This window comes from Zalophus californianus, chromosome 4 (assembly GCF_009762305.2).
Source record: "Zalophus californianus isolate mZalCal1 chromosome 4, mZalCal1.pri.v2, whole genome shotgun sequence".
Lineage (NCBI taxonomy): Eukaryota > Metazoa > Chordata > Mammalia > Carnivora > Otariidae > Zalophus > Zalophus californianus.
Genome location: NC_045598.1, coordinates 119,064,391 through 119,081,083, shown reverse-complemented (window position 1 = coordinate 119,081,083; position 16,693 = coordinate 119,064,391). Strand labels below are relative to the sequence as shown.

The 16,693-nt window shown below is 46.1% G+C and overlaps 1 protein-coding gene across 4 annotated transcripts in view; it reads right to left on the bottom strand.

Moving 5' to 3' along the window:
* Positions 1-3,765: 3,765 nt before the first annotated feature.
* Positions 3,766-16,693, bottom strand: part of FAM110B (family with sequence similarity 110 member B) — a 150,247-nt gene continuing 137,319 nt past the window's right edge. For 3 of the 4 annotated variants that reach the window (XM_027578189.2, XM_027578199.2, XM_027578179.2), the window contains one exon: positions 3,766-7,985. In XM_027578189.2, the coding sequence (XP_027433990.1) occupies positions 6,571-7,683 (1,113 nt within the window). In that variant the 5' untranslated portion in view covers positions 7,684-7,985 and the 3' untranslated portion in view covers positions 3,766-6,570. Of the gene's footprint in view, positions 7,986-12,772; positions 12,845-16,693 lie in introns of those variants that run through there. The other variant, XM_027578209.2, reaches the window with a different exon arrangement.

The following is a 16,693-nucleotide window of genomic DNA, read 5'->3' as shown; positions in this document are numbered from 1 at the left end:
TGGGGCATCCATGGACAGTGGAGTTATTAAAATAACATGAAAATGGTACTAAATATTTCCAAAATTGCTAAAAACTTCCTTAGAGAAATTCCTTCATCTCTATTAAGTATTTTTATATCTGCTATGGTTAAATTGAAAAATTGTTAATGCGTATTAACAGAAAATCTGATTAAAGTTTCTTTGAATATCTGATGGTTTTTGAGGACAAGGAACACCGCACAGGAATAATATATATTAACCAAGTCATGTGATGGAATTGTTAGCAGTGCACAGTCCCACCGTTTCCTGGTCCTTCGTGAGGGTGGTGGAGCTCTCATGTCTCTGTTCCAGCTCTATCAGCTGATTCACCTGCTCTACAGCCCAGAGTCGCACCACTCCTTTGCTCTGCACCTGTTTCCTCCTCTGTAAAATACAATAGAGAGGGATAGCTGATCATTAATGTCTCTCTCAGACGAACCCAGAAGCTTCAGTCCTGATGTGATCAAATGTGAGAAATAGGTTTGATTCACTCACTGTATGGAAGAATCATAATGCAGTATCCGCAACTGTGTTTTCAGCTTCTGGGGAATGTTGCGTAGCACATCTTACCTACCACAAAGGAGTGAAAACGGCTCCCACCCTCCTAGAAGCTAAAAATTCATTACAGAATGAGTCTTAACATGTGCTTTATTAACATGGGTTTGCATTTAACTCTTGCCACTTACTGGATGTGTGCCTTTGAGAAGTTGCTCAAGCCTCAGATCTCTCATCCACAAAATTGATTCCCATTCACTTTTAAAGTTCTTGTGAGAATAAAGTGAGATAATGTGATGAAGGGCTTAACATCACATCTAAGACATACTAATAGTTGTTTCATGAATATGGAGTGAATAAAATGCCCAATTAGTGAATGAATGTATCATTATTATTATCACAGGTTTCTATGTTGTGTGCACTTGGCCACATTCAATTCTGTCCGCTTCCGACAACCTGTCACGTTTCTGGAGATTCCTTCCATTCAGAGAAGAATCTTTTTACAGACTTCATTTCTTTCCCCAACTAGAACTCTCTCAGGTGGCTGGTATGTAAAATGCCAGTCAGGGAAGTATTTGGTCCCCATCAGGCCTTGCCTGCCATCCTGCTTTCCATGACAACATGAACCCAGTCTTCTCTGAATTTTTGCTAACCCCACACCTCATTCTAATGTTCCAAAAACAGCTCTCAGTGATGTCACGGCCCTGAAGCCAAGGGAACGCACATATCAGATGACTTCCCTTCTGTCTTACAGATGAGCCAATGGAAGGAACGTTTTAGGCAGATGGGTCTGTTATTGGAGGAAGGAGTTTCAAAAGGCTTGCTGAGGCCCATCTCCCTCTGGCTTTTCCTTCTGCTGGGTTTCTGCCAAAGCAAGGGGGTGTGAGCTGAACATATGAGAGAAACCCTCCATGACGGTGACTTGTTCAGAGGCAACCATACCACCATTGAGCCTGTGGCCCTTCGTAGGACAGCTCTTAGAAGCCATGTGGAAGCTAATAGAACTCTTGGTCATCTTATAGGGCTAAGTGGACAAGGCGGGTTTCACATTATCAAAATTGTGGTGAGATTCATCATCCTTTCTGAGTTAAGAATCTATTCAGTTCCTCTGGAGCATCTTTAACCTTGTTATTCCTTTCCCAGTGCATCTTCTGGGCAAAACACACCACGTCCCTCCTCAAGGACAGCAGAAAGGAGTGATGCTGATTCACCAAATTGCCAAAATGTGTTTCCTGAATGTTGAATTATGGGCAGACATTTATCTCTGTTTGCCCTTCTGAAAGTCCTTGGCAACAAAGACAGGATGTACCTCCAAAACACAGCATGCTCAAAACTGAAAGAACACTATTCTAACAACAACCTTGTATCTTTGGGACTTAGCAGGCCCTGTGTTACTCATCATGGAACAGCTGAAGTCTTTTTCTAAATTTTATTGGTTACCATTTTGGTAAGAGTGAAATTGTTGAAATTCTGAGTGTTTGAGACATGTTTGTATATACAGGCAGCAGATGAAAGTAACAAGATGAATTTAAGAGCACTTTGGTTTTAAAGTACAACACACTTTAGTCTGCCTTTCTCTGTCTTGAGCTGGGCTGTGGCAGGGGGACGGGGCAGAGCTGGAATTGCAGTGTTGAGTTCAAGTCCCATCCTGCCTCTGACTTCCCCTGGGATCTTGATTAAGGTGCTTCACCTCCATGGAACTGAGGTTCTTCACCTGTAAAATGGGACAGTAACTACCCCCCTGGGTTCATTTGATAACACTTACAGAGTAACTAGCACAGGACTTAAAAGTGATAGGTTAAAAAAAATCTAGCCAACACTTATTAAGCATCTACTATATATTCTGGGCTGATGTGCTATGCACTGGCCCGCTCTGGGGTCACCATTCACATTATAATCTTTGGAGCTTTATGAATTATTAGGGCAGTTTTTTTTTTTTTTTAACCTGGCAGAAAATAAATTGTTTTGAGGGAGGTATACCTTTTAACAATTTACACAATGGCACCATGTAAGCTAGCAAAGGCTGGGCCCATGGGCAGGACACAAATTACTAGGTAATGGGAAAAGACAACATAGAAATGCAAAAATCCCACTGGTTTATTGTTGTGTTGAGTCTTGAAAGAGCAGGAATCTGCAAGGTCAAGGAGGAAGGAAAAAGCATTCCTCACAGAATGAAAAGCTACTGAAACTCAGCAGTAGTGATTTTAAAACATGTCCATAAATTCTTGGATATTCCTTCCTTTAAAGGATGAGGTCTAACTCTCCTCTCCATGAGTGTGGGCTGTATTTAGTGACATGCTTTTAATGATCTGAACATGGCGGAGGTGTGTGACTTCAGTTATTGGATCATAAAAGGCACTGTGTCTTCCTCATTGCTTTCTCTCTTGGGTTACTCTCTTTAGAGGAAGCCAGACGCCCTGTTGTAAGGACTCTTACCACCATCACGTGATTCATCTTGGAATCTTAGATTCTCCAGCCCCAGTCAAGCCTTCAGAGGATGCAGCCCCAACTGACACAGTGTGGAGCTAATGAGATACCCTGTGCCAGAACCATCTGCATAAACCACTCCAGGATTCCTGATCCACAGAAAGGGAGGTAATAAATATTTATTGTTTTAATGCTGAGCTTTGGGGAAATTTGTTTTGCAGTAATAGATCACTAACACGGTGGCAAAAAGCTCCCAATGAAAATTTCCTCTGCTTGGAGCCTAGGGGCCTAGGGACACAGAAAATGGGGTCTAAAAGGTAAATGCCCAATATTCTCTGATAAGAAGCTAGGATTTATGCTTTCAGCAACATATTCAAGCTGGAGGATGTTTTTACATAGAGGAGTGACATGATCAGCATTATGGTATCTTTGGCATGAAATAGGATGGGAAAGGAGATTGGTTGGGGGGCCTGAGGGGCCTCCAGTTAGGAGGTTACAGGAACAATAGTTCAGGTATGAAGATGAAAGCCTGAATTAAGACAATGGCAGAGGGGGTGGATATTGGGAGGACTGTCTTAAATTTGGTGGTTTTCAGAAACAACCAGTATTTAGGGCCATCTTGGGAAATCATGCTTCACTCCACATTGTGTCAGGGGACAAGTATGCTGAACTACATGACAAGTCTGTATTCCTACCAACATGATCATGATCATAACACACACACACACACACACGTGCAATGCACACATGAGATACTTTTCATGCACTAACAGAATCAGCACTTTGTAAAAAGGACTTCACAATTAGGAAATGTCTCACTCGTAGGATTTAATATTAAGCCTTTGAAACGGTCCTTTATAGAAACTCTAATTTCAAGAACAAAAAAGAAAATAATGAGCTCCCCCCTTCCATAAAGGGAACCAAAAGGCTCACATTTATCCATTGTACAAATAAGGCCATGGAGGATTAGACTGAATTACAGTGGGACACAGATTAAACATGGTTTTGAAATGCTGGAAGCTTCAGCAGAATCCATGACTAAAACAGCATTGACAGTGATATTAAATTAGCTAAGAAGTGCTCGCCTCCCAAAAAAAAACTGGTGTCCTTAGAAAAATAGCATCTATTTTTGGTATTTCAATAGCCCTAAAAAGAGACGGATATATAAATGCTAAGCCATGAATACTTCAAATGGCCACATTTCTACCCTAATGGTGAGGGAAGAATATATATATATGTATATGTGTGTGTGTGTGTGTGTGTGTGTATACTTATTTTAAATTAAATGAAAGAAACCTATTTTCATTCTATAATCTTGCATGCACTGTGTCATCACCACTGAAAGCTGCATTTCCAAATGTTTTTTCTGGGAAGTAGAGTTCTAGTGCAACTGGTAATTAATCAGAGAACCAGAAAGAATTCCCAAACCAGCAGAGAGAGTGTCAAGGAACCACATTTGATTTCCAGAAGGAAAAAGTTACAAACAGTTAATAGTTGGGAATCTTTATCATTTCTGCTTCTGAAAATTGCTTTTTAAACAATGTTTTCTTTTACATTGACACAGTATATGGAACTTTTGAAGCAATGTTAATCTTCAAATGACTTGATTCAATAGATAACTTGAATACTCAGCGTCCTAATAAGAGGAGATAAGATCTGTCCACTAAGAGGAATGCTGTTTCTCTTAAAGGTGAGCATCTATGTTCCTTGACACAGAGACTGTGTGTCGTTGACCACAGCAGTCCTGTGCCTACTGTCAGGCCCAAAAAGGGGGCCACTCACCAAATGACCTGTTGAAAGAGGAGTGAACGAACGAGTGGACAAATGTATGAACACGTGTAATGCTAATGATGTTGGGCTTGTACAAATAACATTCAAAGGCAGGTCTCCGCTGTAAGAACTCATAAGTATTTACCACTGAAGGTCTTGTGGAAGATGTGAAAAATTCTGATGTTTAAGAAAAGGTAAAAATACCACAAGTGTGAACTAAGTAAAGACAAGGCAGCATATTTTAGGAACCTTGACAAACTATTTTAGCAAAAGCACACTGCTATCTATCGCTGTTCCGAATAACTGTGATATGGTGAAAGTAATTTAATGAAAACATGTTCCTTTGAGGCTACCAAAAATCTGCTTCTGGCTCACAGTCCAAAGTTAAACTTTTCGTGGCAGGTGCAAAGAAAAGGACAAAGAGAAACCACCACCATTAGTGCCTGCACCAGAGCTATTTATTAGCGTAACGTTTTCTTTTTTCTTAAAGATTTCATAACAACTGAAGTATGTACAAAGTCTTACAGCATTTACACCATAAAAAGTTCCCCATTCGCTGATAAAGTCTAAGGTAGTGCGGCTGAGAACTTCAGAGCATGAGTACGGAGCAATGAAGCAGACCGCTACACGTTTTTACCTCTCAGCTACCACACACCACTGTCAGCTGGTCCACAGCTAATGACCCACCTGCAAGACAGGTCACTGGGGAAAACGGGAATGAGTCGATATGGAGCACTAGAGACCAAAGGGTGGAAAAGCATCATGTTTCTACAGTTTCCTAGAGCTGTAGCAAAGGTCCACAGCCTGAGAGAATAACATACGCCAGACAACACGATCGCACTGCTCAGATATGGTTCAGCTACGAAAGGTATTCGCTTTTGAATGGGAGGCTCTATACCGATATGGCTGGTGTTTCCATTTGTGTTCATGTCTTCGGATAGCTCACCCCTGCACAAGCCCCACTCCCCTCTCCCAAATAAATCAACAACACAGGGAGGGAAGGAGAGAGGGAAGAGAGTCAGCATAGAATTAGTTCTTGATAAAAAAACAAACAACTTTTTTTTTATAAAGACATTTAGTATCAGCTTTAGGATGGCCATTCCCGTCAAAAGATTAATAGGAGAAATTTCGGAATCAACCCAAATCAGAGAACAACATCAACAAAACCCCCAACACCCAAACTCCTAGATTTAATCACCTTCATTGTTTCTGATTGTCTTTCCTTGGGGTATTACACAGAAGCACCAACATTTACACACTTAATCGGACACAAAACGTAGCACTATTGCCCCAACCCTTACTTTAGTAGTGGCAGGAGAATTCCAATACGCAAATGATTAACATCAGGCTCACCGCTTTCTTCCTCAGAAAACCCAGCGTGGTTCTCTATCTTAGGTCAGTCACTGTATCTGTTTGGTAGCAGATCCCATTGATTTTTTTCCCCATTGTTTCGGGCTCACACGTAGGCAAATTGGCTTTTTATTTCAAAAAGATTCTACTCTTAACCTAAAAGCCAATTGATAAAACTTTTAATTAAGACACAAGAGCGCGGGATATAAAAACACAAGAACCACATAAATATTGAAGAAGTTGTATACCGTTTTTCGTGTAAACAGTTTTGCTTAAGATCGAAGCCCTAATCGGATTCTGGCCTGAAACTCTTGGCAGATGACGTTGTGTTCAGCCAGGCTCTGCAGCGATGGTTCACGTGGAAGCCAGGTCAGTCCCCATGTTGACAGGCATGCAACTTGGAAACATTGCACAACAAGCAACACAAAGAGAGTGGAGAAGCTCACAACCTTCACGACTGCGGATGCACAGACAGAGACCCACCCCTCCCTCCTTTGCACGCACTTTGTCTTACACGTGGGAGACCTTCTGTGACTCTCTAGCTTGTTTGATACTATATAACCACTTGATGATCCTAGCATTTCTTTCGATGGCAGAAATGCCATATGGCACCCGGTCATTGGCACTGTCATCATTTCTAAGGTCACTGTTACTGTCCTGAGACTGTTCGCAATCTGAGCTGATCATGCTTGCGCTGCGGAAGTTGAGGGAGATGATGTCGGAATTAGCCCTTGCAAAGTTTTCCATTCCAAGGTTTTCCAGCTCTTCGGGGTCCAGTCCGCAGTAGTTAAAAAACCTCTCCACGTCTGCGTCCACGCGGAAATACCTGTCACTCAAGTCCGACTTAGACCTCTGGAGCGAGGGTCTCCGGCTGACTCCGCAGGCTGGTTCCACCGGGTCGGCTTCAGGGGACTTCACGGTGGCCATGGCCGCGACCTTGGGTTTGGGAGGCAGGGGAGGGGCGGAGCTACTGCAGGGGATCGCTTTTAGGGGCTTCACACTGGTCACTTTGCGTATGTCCGAGGAGCTGTGGGAGACGTGGAGGAAGGACTCGGCCGACTGCTCCAGCAGCCTCCTGCCCACGTGGGAGCCGCCTTCCTGCGGGCTGCCGCGGCCCTGCGTGGGGTACACCTTCAGGGACTCTGCGAAGGAGTGCCGGTGCAGGTCGGTGGAGTCTGGCCGGTGGGACGGCCAGTTCCGGGAGCTGTGCTTGTGCCCCGAGCCCGAGCTGGAGCCTTCGGAGCTGTTGATGATGTTTTTCAGGATCTCGAGCTTCAGGTTCTCCCTCTGCACGCCACTCTCGGTCTTGGCGTGGCTGCCGAACACCCGCAGCGTGGGGCTGCCCAGGGCGCGCTTGGCGGCCGGGCACACGGGGGGCTTGGCCAGCACGGCCGGCTTCACGGGCTCCTGCTTGGCGTTGATGACCTCCTGACTCTTGACATACTTGGCCTTGTCCGCTTCCAGCCTCTCCACGGCGCTGAGTCTTTTGGGGTTGGGCTCGGCCTGCCTGCGAAAGTAGTCGGGCCCTTTGTTGAGGATGCGCAGGGGGACTGCCGAGGTGAAGGTGCCCGCGGGGCTGACCGGCTTCACCATGCTACCTGTCTGTAGGGTCTCCGTGGGCATGGTGGGTGGTCTCTCCCCGGCAGCCGTGTTGGATTCTGGTCTGGGCGCCTCCGGATGCGCTGAATAGACACATGTACATGAAGCACAAAGGGCAGCGGACGGAGCCTGGAACCTGGGTGTCAGCAGCAGCAGCGGCGCCTCATCTCACAGCTCATTAACTCGCACCGGGCCTCTAATTCACTTTCCCCCTTTCCAAAAGGCCACAAGCCACAAGTTCCTTTAATCTGCTTAGCTGCCTCCTTTCTTCTCCCCGAAGGATGTGGGAGTCTCCTCCAGGTCTTTGTGCTCAACTGCAGGCAGAGCTGAAACACACAACAACCAACCGCGGGTTAGGATGGGCGAGTGACATCACGGCTGTAGCAACAGAGAAAGCCCGCGGCGCCCCCGCCTCCGCCGGGCAGCCCGCCGCCCTCCGGCCCCGGGCCGCTGCTGGGCGGCGATTCCCCGGGTCCCGGAGCGCGCCCGCAGTTGGACGCGGGTGCTCGGGGGACGGAGAGGGGCTGAGCTTACCCACGCGTGGGCTCTTGCAGCCGCCTCCCCATTGGTGAGATCCGCCCCTTGATCACGCCCGGTTGGCATTCCTTGTATCAAACCCAGGAAATCCTGGCTGAATGTGGAAATGCGGGTTTGGCAGAGCCGCGTTCCCAGTTCACTGAAGGCCCCTGGGTCCCTAGGAATCCGGCATCTGCTTTAGGCTACGCAGCGGTGAATTAGAATATGTCTCTTTCTCAATGAAGCAAAACTTCTGATTTCTTACTACCCATTGTCTCTCTCGGTAACATCTGAAACGAGCACTTCTTTAACTCTTCAAAAACTGAAAATGTTGGCAAGAAAGCACACTGGCAGCAAAGATGAAAAAATTTTTTAAAAAGCGTGTTTCAGTTATCTTAACTTTTGCCAGCCAATATATTTGAAAACACTTTCTCCTGAAAACTGAGACTATGTATGAAGTTCCTCCCGTTAACTACAAGCTTGTTTTTTTAATTCAACAAGAAAACTAGAAAAACCTCTAGATTAACCTTGTAACTAGATAATTTGAGTATAAGTGCGCCATGATTTTTCACACTTAATGAGCAGAAATCGAAAGTTTCTCTGTGGTATGTATTTCCCCAAATCCCCTAGGGAACTAAGAATACAATCTCAAGAGGTCAATCATATCTAAATATGTTACTTTAGAGAAAATTGGTATAATAATTATTCGTGGACTTATTATTCATGGCTTTCTGAACAATTTGACCACCCCCTTCCTCAACCAAAACCACTATAAGGAAACTTTATCAATACTCCCAATATAAATCCACAGGCCATCTTTCTACTTAGTACACAATATATGTAGCATTTTTCTAAGGACAACTCCTCTCTCTGCCTGTTACTGCTGGCAGAGAATATTTTTGAAGACACCAGGATCCCAAAGTAACTGGTTACAGACTTTTTCAGCATCTTTGGTTATACTTAGGAATATTAAGGGTAATGTATTCAGCTAACACCAAATAACTAATTTATAAAATAGAGTGGTATTACTATAAAATCATCTGCTCTCATAGTAAGAAAATGAAGTGTCTATTAAGAACAAGGTTGGAGGTGGGGGAAGGGAAGCCTGATCGTTCTCCTTTATCATCTTTTAAAAACTTAATCTCAGGGGCGCCTCGGTGGCTCAGTCATTAAGCATCTGCCTTCGGCTCCAGGTCTCTGGGTCCTCGGATAGAGCCCGGCATCCATCGGGCTCCCTGCTCCGCAGGAAGCCTGCTTCTCCCTCTCCCACTCCCCCTGCTTGTGTTCCCTCTCTCGCTATGTCTCTCTGTCAAATAAATAAATAAAATCTTAAAAAAAAAAAACAAACACAAAAAACCTTAATCTCAAATACACCCATCACCATGTTTTCTTAAAAGACAATTTTGGTAATCTGCAAAAGGATTTGTTCTAATAAAAATATTTTCCGATGCGAGATCTGAGAAGCCCCAAGGCAATTCCTACATAATGACTTCCTTTAATTGTGCAGTTCTATTATGATACTTCAATTTAGTTGAAAAAGCCACCTCCTTCCCCCCTCTCATGAAGATTAAGTGAGACTGTTTCTTTGAACAAATTTTGAATCAAATGCCGGAGGGGAGTAGCAAGTTCTCTGTGGAGCCTTCTGCATTTCTTCATCCACCACCCTGGGTCCACCTGACTGGGAAGGTGAACTGGGGGCCCCTTCACTAAGAACAGGGAGCAGAGCCTGGGCTCAGAGGCAACCCCACTGGTTCTTTCCAGAGTGCTTGAGAGAGGGTTGCCCCACCATTGCCAGGCCGTTTCTCCCCAGCGTGTGTAACATCTCCAGCTCCAGCTTCACATCTGGGGCTTCCAAATGTGTCCACAGATAGGACAGTGATAGTACATTTGGGGGCAGAGTGAAGGACGGGCCTGAGATTTGTGCCCATCAGCTTTGTGCTTAAGGACCAAAGCAAACCTCCCGCAAGGCAAGCGGGAAGGTGGCCCAGTGGGTGGTAGGTGACAGGGCTCATACCCCTTTCTCCTGGGGCCTCCTCTCCTCATCTGCGATATGAAGTGCTTGGATGAGATTCCCAAGATCCTTTCTCCCTCTAAATCATGTGGTTCTGAGGAGCTAAAAATGAATGAGCTATTTCCAATTTCAAAATGGCATCTGGGACTACTGGCCCGTGACCGCACTATGGTTCCTGCATTTAATGTTCTTAGGGAAAATATCCTCTGAATGATGAGTTGTCCTGATCATCTAATGTGAACTGGCTTTAAAGCCCATGGTGGCCTGCATGACTATCTTCCCTTCTAATTCCATCATACAAGGACCAGAGAAGCCCAAATATCTACATTGCCACCGACCCGACTTTGCAGCATGCGCTGTCTGTGACTGCGGGCTCTGGGGCCATTGGAACACTAAATAAGAATCGTTACTCTCAACTCCCAAGACTGACGGACACCGGTCTATTTACCAGGGCGCACACCTCAGGAAGCTCACTGACCTGCTTTCACACTGTTTGATTTCTTCCTCGAAAAAAAGGTGTGAAAATGGGTAAATGGAGGCAGATGCCCTCAGAAGGGCTCCTGCAGGCACACCCATTTGCTCCAAGCCATCTAACCCTGGGGAGCAGTTTCTAGAACAAAACCAGTGTGAAAGGATTATGTGAGAAAGGCAGCGATTATAACCACTTTCCACTTCATTTCCTTTTTTTCCGCCCCTCCCCTCTCTCCTCTGTCATTCCCAATTGCCCTAGTAATTTTCAACACACTCATACTTACACATGACCACGTTTGGAGTTTAAAAGTTTTAATTTGAACTCTTTGGAGAGGACAAGAAAAAGCATCTTCCTGGAAGAATCGAGAGCAGAAGACAATGCTGCAGGAACAGGTCGGGTGCTAGAGGACCTGTTTTAGCCAACAAACTATACCTACTTCCAACAAAACGAAGGTGCCTTAGGCTGCTCCTTCTCCTAGTACTTCTATAATCCCTAACTTCTGTCCTTTTACTTTTCAATGCTTCAACAGTGTGGGCTGGGACAGAGATGTATATTCCCAGAGTTCTGTAGTGTAGACTTTGTTACGATGTGGACCAAGTACAGTTGAAAAGACAAATCACATGGTAGGTGACACACCTGGAAACCTGGGGCTACGTCTCAACATCATTAATGTGACAACCACGAACTGTGCTCAGGGAGCACGGCGGCACGTGACCCCCTTCCCGCTGACACAGCCCTGTCACCTACCCCTGACACCTGGGCAGACGCCTCAGGTGTGGCCAGGAGAGGCTGCTGTTTCCTCATCTTGCTCCAGGAAAGGAAAATTAGCTCTCAGCTGCATAGGATTACACAAACCACAGTCATCATACAGTCCTGCTTGATCCCTGACTTATGGCTAAGAAGAGGGAACATATAAGCTGGAGGGAGAGAGAAAGGTCCACTTGCAAACTATTGGGCTACATTCAACCCCGTTGAATAACCATTTGAACATTTTGTGAAAGTCTAAAATGAACTGGAGAATAAAGCTTGGCAGAGTCGAGGTATAAAACGGTCTGCTGAACCAGGGCACACGTGAACTCCACCGCGATCTGGCCTGCTGCCTCCTCCCCGATGGAGAATCGGGGGTAGAGGGGTCATGCTATCTGTGTGGGAGCCCTGCTCTGGCCGGGGAGGGCTGAAGCAGCATACCAGCCAGGGACAGAGGGCCCAGAAACAAACGATGCCTCCCACTCACTTTGGCAGTGTTTCTCCAACTTGAATGTGCCCTCGACTCCCTGGGGATGTCCTTGATAAACGCAGGGTTCTGAAGTAGGTTTGGGGTGGGGCCCGAGCTTCTGCGTTTCTCGCAGATCCCAGGTGATGCCCAGGAAGCTGGTCCAGCCTTTGAGTGGCCAGGGGCAAGGGAAGGAAGGCCGAGGCTGTACTAGGGAGCATCAGGTTAGAGGTGAAATACCTCTGGCACAGAGGACAACCAACCAGGCTTTCTTGTCTCGTAAATGAATAAAAGTCCGGGGCTTTGGGGGCACGGAAACAGCAACCAGAGAAATCAAAACTTATAAAACCAAAGTGGCCTGAACCTACCTTCAAATCGGCCAGCTACTCACAGGGGATGCTAGGTAAAGACTAGAACCGTGACACTGGGGAGACCCAGCGCGCTAGGACTAACTAAGAGCATTTGCAACCCTGAAGGCAGTTAGGGAGAGAAAATGAGCCTCGAAACATATGCTTGATACGAAAAATGCTTAAAGGCAAAGTTCCTAGAATCCAGGTACCACGCGCCTCAACCTCTGAGGTCGGGCTGATCATGGGCGACTGTGGCCCGTGTGAGGGGGCCTCCAGCTAAGGGCTGCTATGCGGACTGCCATTCACTGTGGAAGCAGCAAGTCCAGATCTCTGCAGAAACTCTCCCGATTATAAATTCAACTTGTGAAACGCTGTGGGCCAAGTGCTTCTGGTAAGTAAAAAGAAGGAGACAGTTAATGCCTAATTGGGCTTTAAATTTTAAGTAGGAAGAAAGCACTGCAGTTAGAGCGAGGACCCTGGGATTGAACACAGTCCTAGACCCAACCATCGAAGTTTCTTCAATATGTGAAGACTGGCCATTTCCCACATACCTTACGGCCCAGAAAAGGTGGTAATATTGCTGTCAAGGGGGGGTCCTAATTCAATTTCCAATCACTGAACATCTCAGCGTCATGACCTCATCTATGAAAATTGAATGTGTTGAATTCGGTGAGCTTGAAAACGTCTTCAGTGCAAACACTCTTGGAGGCAAATAACAAAAGAAGCAGTTTACCTTTGAGGTTAATAAGGGTTCTTGAAGAACACATCTTTCTAATTTCCTAACATGTCTGATCACAGAACACTGACAATATGTATACAATTGTGCCATGTCGCTTTCTGAGTTTTTTTGTAATAGTATTTGTGCTACTGACTTAAGGCATCAAACTCCAACTTGCTGGGGGGTGGGGTCACTCCCACAGCTCTATTCTTAGATTTTCCCATTTCAGCACAGAGAAACATCTTTTTCAGTGAAGTAACAATGCACAGTTTCACAGGACAGCGTTACCTTTTGAATTCCTTACAAATATAAGAGAAATGCACTCACAATATATGAGTGCTCACTGAATGATGGGTTGTGTTCAATCAGTTAGTACCCACTGATGGAGCAATTAGGTGTCAGGTGTAAAGAAACAGGAAGTCATGACAATTTAGAAAAAAAGATTCAAAATGCACATGACGAATATGAATTGACTAATGCTTGTGACAAATGTGGCAGGACTGTCCCAAAGGACTTCCCCACAAACCACTTCTCAGCAGTCAGATGAAGGGCCGTGAGGATCTGGAATAAAGGCATGGGAAGTGGGTCCATCCTCTCTTGAAGTGGCTGTCTACTGAGTTCATGGTACAATCCAGAAGCATCAAAGACAGCCAGTAGCTTGTGCGGAGTGCTAGAGGGACATCGGTCAGAGACCCTTTGGGGGAGGTGGGGGCAGACGGAGTCTGGATTTGAGGCAGAGTACGGGGAGCACACTGAAGGGGAATGAAGCATCAGTGACATGGTCAGATCTGTATTTTTAAGAAATCCCCCTGGCATCAGAGGATGGGTAGCAGGAGAGGGGGGCCAGAGGGGCTACGGAGAGGAGCCAGTCAGAACTGTCCAGGGGATGGAGACGGCGGCAGGGCTCGGAGCTGTTGCCTTTGGGTCTGGACCCTGGCTCAGCCCCATAAAAGCTGAGTAGCCTTGGGCAGATTACTGTACCGGCCTGTGCCTCAAGTTTTCCATCTCCAAAATGGGGAGAATAACAGTACCCACCTCTTTAGGGGATTTGAGAGGGTTCAATAAGGGCGCAGACACTTTTCGTTCACATAACAATAATGAGGAGGGTGTCTCTGGGGATGGAGAGAAGCATGGACAATTTCAAGAGATGCTGACGGGGTACACTGGGCTGAACTTGGAGACGGACCAGGTGTGGAGGGCAAGGGGGTGTGTTGAAGACGACTCTGGGCTTCCGGTATGACCATTGAGAAGAAGTGGTTTGTGGGGAAGTACACACTCTCTTCCGTCTCTCCCTCTTTTGCACGTCAGGCCCGAGCCAAACCCACTACAGCAGCCCCTGCAAACTAGCTGTGTGCACGCACACATCGGGCCTTACCTCTGCGGCTGATGATTTTTGAACCAGCAGGGTGTCACAAAATTTGTCATCTCCTTAATACATATCGCACATAGTTAACAATACCATGGTTATCACAAAAAAATTATATTTAGAAGCAAAATGTATTCATAAATAATGCTTAATTCTGGGGGCTAAAGGAAGCAACACTATTCCACTTGGAAGACACTGATTTATCCATTTTAATGAATATGCCATGTTTTCAACATCTTCCCTTCTGAGCACATACTCCTTTGTATTCATTTCTTTTATGCTGCGAAAATAATTTGCAAACAATGCAAAAGTAGAGGAGCATATCGAATGTGGAAAAGTAAATGGGGAAGTCGTGAAAGTATGTTTCCAAAAACAGACTGAATTTGCACTCTACTGATTGACCAGAAACTAAGAAATCAGAGGGCCAACCATCTGGAAGCATTAAGTCAAAACCACTGCCCTTTCAGGACCTGTACTTTTTCAATTACTTAATGACGTGCCTCGTTCTCTCTTATCGTCCAGTGAATCCTGCTCATCTATAATTCTTGCGGCTGAATCTTCTCTACTGACCTCAGCGTTGCTGTAAGCATCCGCTTCAAGCTGTAAGTGAAATAATCTTCTGGCCAACCAGACTATCACTTTGTATATTCTTGGAAGCCAGGGGCTTTTCCTTTTTTTTTTTTTTTTTCTTTTTCAAAGATTTTTATTTATTTATTAGAGAGAGAGAGCACAAGCAGGGGGAGTGGGAGAGGGAGAAGCAGGCTTCCCGCGGAGCAGGGAGCCCGATGCAGCTCGATCCCTCATGACCCGAGCTGGTGGCAGACGCTTAGCCAACTGAGTCACCCAGGTGCCCCCCCAGGGGCTTTTTTCAGCTTTATTTTTTCGGTTGGCTGGAGGAGGTCTTCATATGTTATTTAGTAAGCAATCCTGGCCCTGGGTTTCCATTACTTTGTTTCAATTTTCCACATGCTGGGTAAACCATGACCCCACTTTTTCTTTAAGCCCTGTTTCTCCTGAAACGTCCATTCTACACAACTGCAGGATAGAAACAGATGTTGGAATGAGTGCACAGATGTGGGAGAGGCCAACCTTTAGCTTCTAACGACTTCCTAGATATGGACCAAGAAGTGATATCTATCTCACTGGCTCTCGTATAATGCGCTGGGACACACTGGTAGAGCAGCATGAAACTTGCGCCTGCCTTTTGATAAATGTGCGAAAATGATTCTGACAACCCAGGAGGCACTGTGTTATGGAAATATCCTCCAGGTGGCGCTGTGAGCTGAGCAAGTCCTGAGGGAAGAGTGGAGGGCCTGCAATTTGTTATCCACAGTGTTTCCTCATGTCAGGTGGGCAAACAAAGATGGGAATGGGAGACAACTTTGCCTCAGGAAAGCAGTAGCAAGGGCAGTCTCAAGGTCTCTGCTCAGGGCTGTGATGTACGGCAGTGGCTATGTATGTCTACCCTGGTCTCAGGTGAGAGGAAGCTGTGTTTCCAGGCGTACAGGGGTGGGAGTTTCCTAGGTCCACATATATACTTGGGAAAAGATGGTCTGGGGTTATGGTAAAAGGAATTCCCCCACAGATTCACCCCCGAAGGAAGCCAGCAGCCCTGCACGGAGGGGAAGGCTGTGAGCACCCCCTAGCGGCGGGAGGGGGCGTGACTGCCCCCAGGGAACCCAAAAGCCCCCAGAGAAAGCCAGCTCTGAAATCCCCCATGCCCAGGGCCAAGGAGAGGAACCTTGTCATCCTCCCCTTAGCACTCTGCCTGCCCTGCACATTCGTACACCCTCACAGGACCTACCGGGAGACGTCCGAAGTGACACCTAATAATGAGTGGGAAAGGAGCTGGAGCAAGGAAGGAGGGGGAAAAAATCCACAATGTTTATTAAGTCTCCTCCACATCAAATCCTCCTCCTCCCCTTCCAAGCCAACACAGGCCTGAGCTGGAAGAGGGAGCACCTCATTTAAACCAGGTAAGAGGTTGGAGTTTGGGTCGTGAAAAACACTGGACTGGGCTCTTTCATCCTGAAACTGATCTGAGAACTTTCAATTATTGAAGACTAACTGAAGAGGCGATGGGTCCCATCTGAGATTTCATCCCATGGATGGAAGGGAGAACTCGGCCAGATGAGTTCTCAGGGCACGGGAAAAAGAGTACACACCCTTCCTGTTTACCTGTCATGAATCCAGGGCAGAAAACAAAAGGGTTCCACATAATAGCCTTCAGGTTTTCTGTTTGCCCTTGGACTCCTTGTCCCTCCTCAGTTCAAGAGCCCAGGTTCTGGGGTCAAGGTCAACTGCACTCACTCCGCAGCTGGGCCACTTTCAGGTCTGCGACTCCAGGAAGTTACTCAAGCTCAGTGTACCTCAGTTTCCTCATCTATG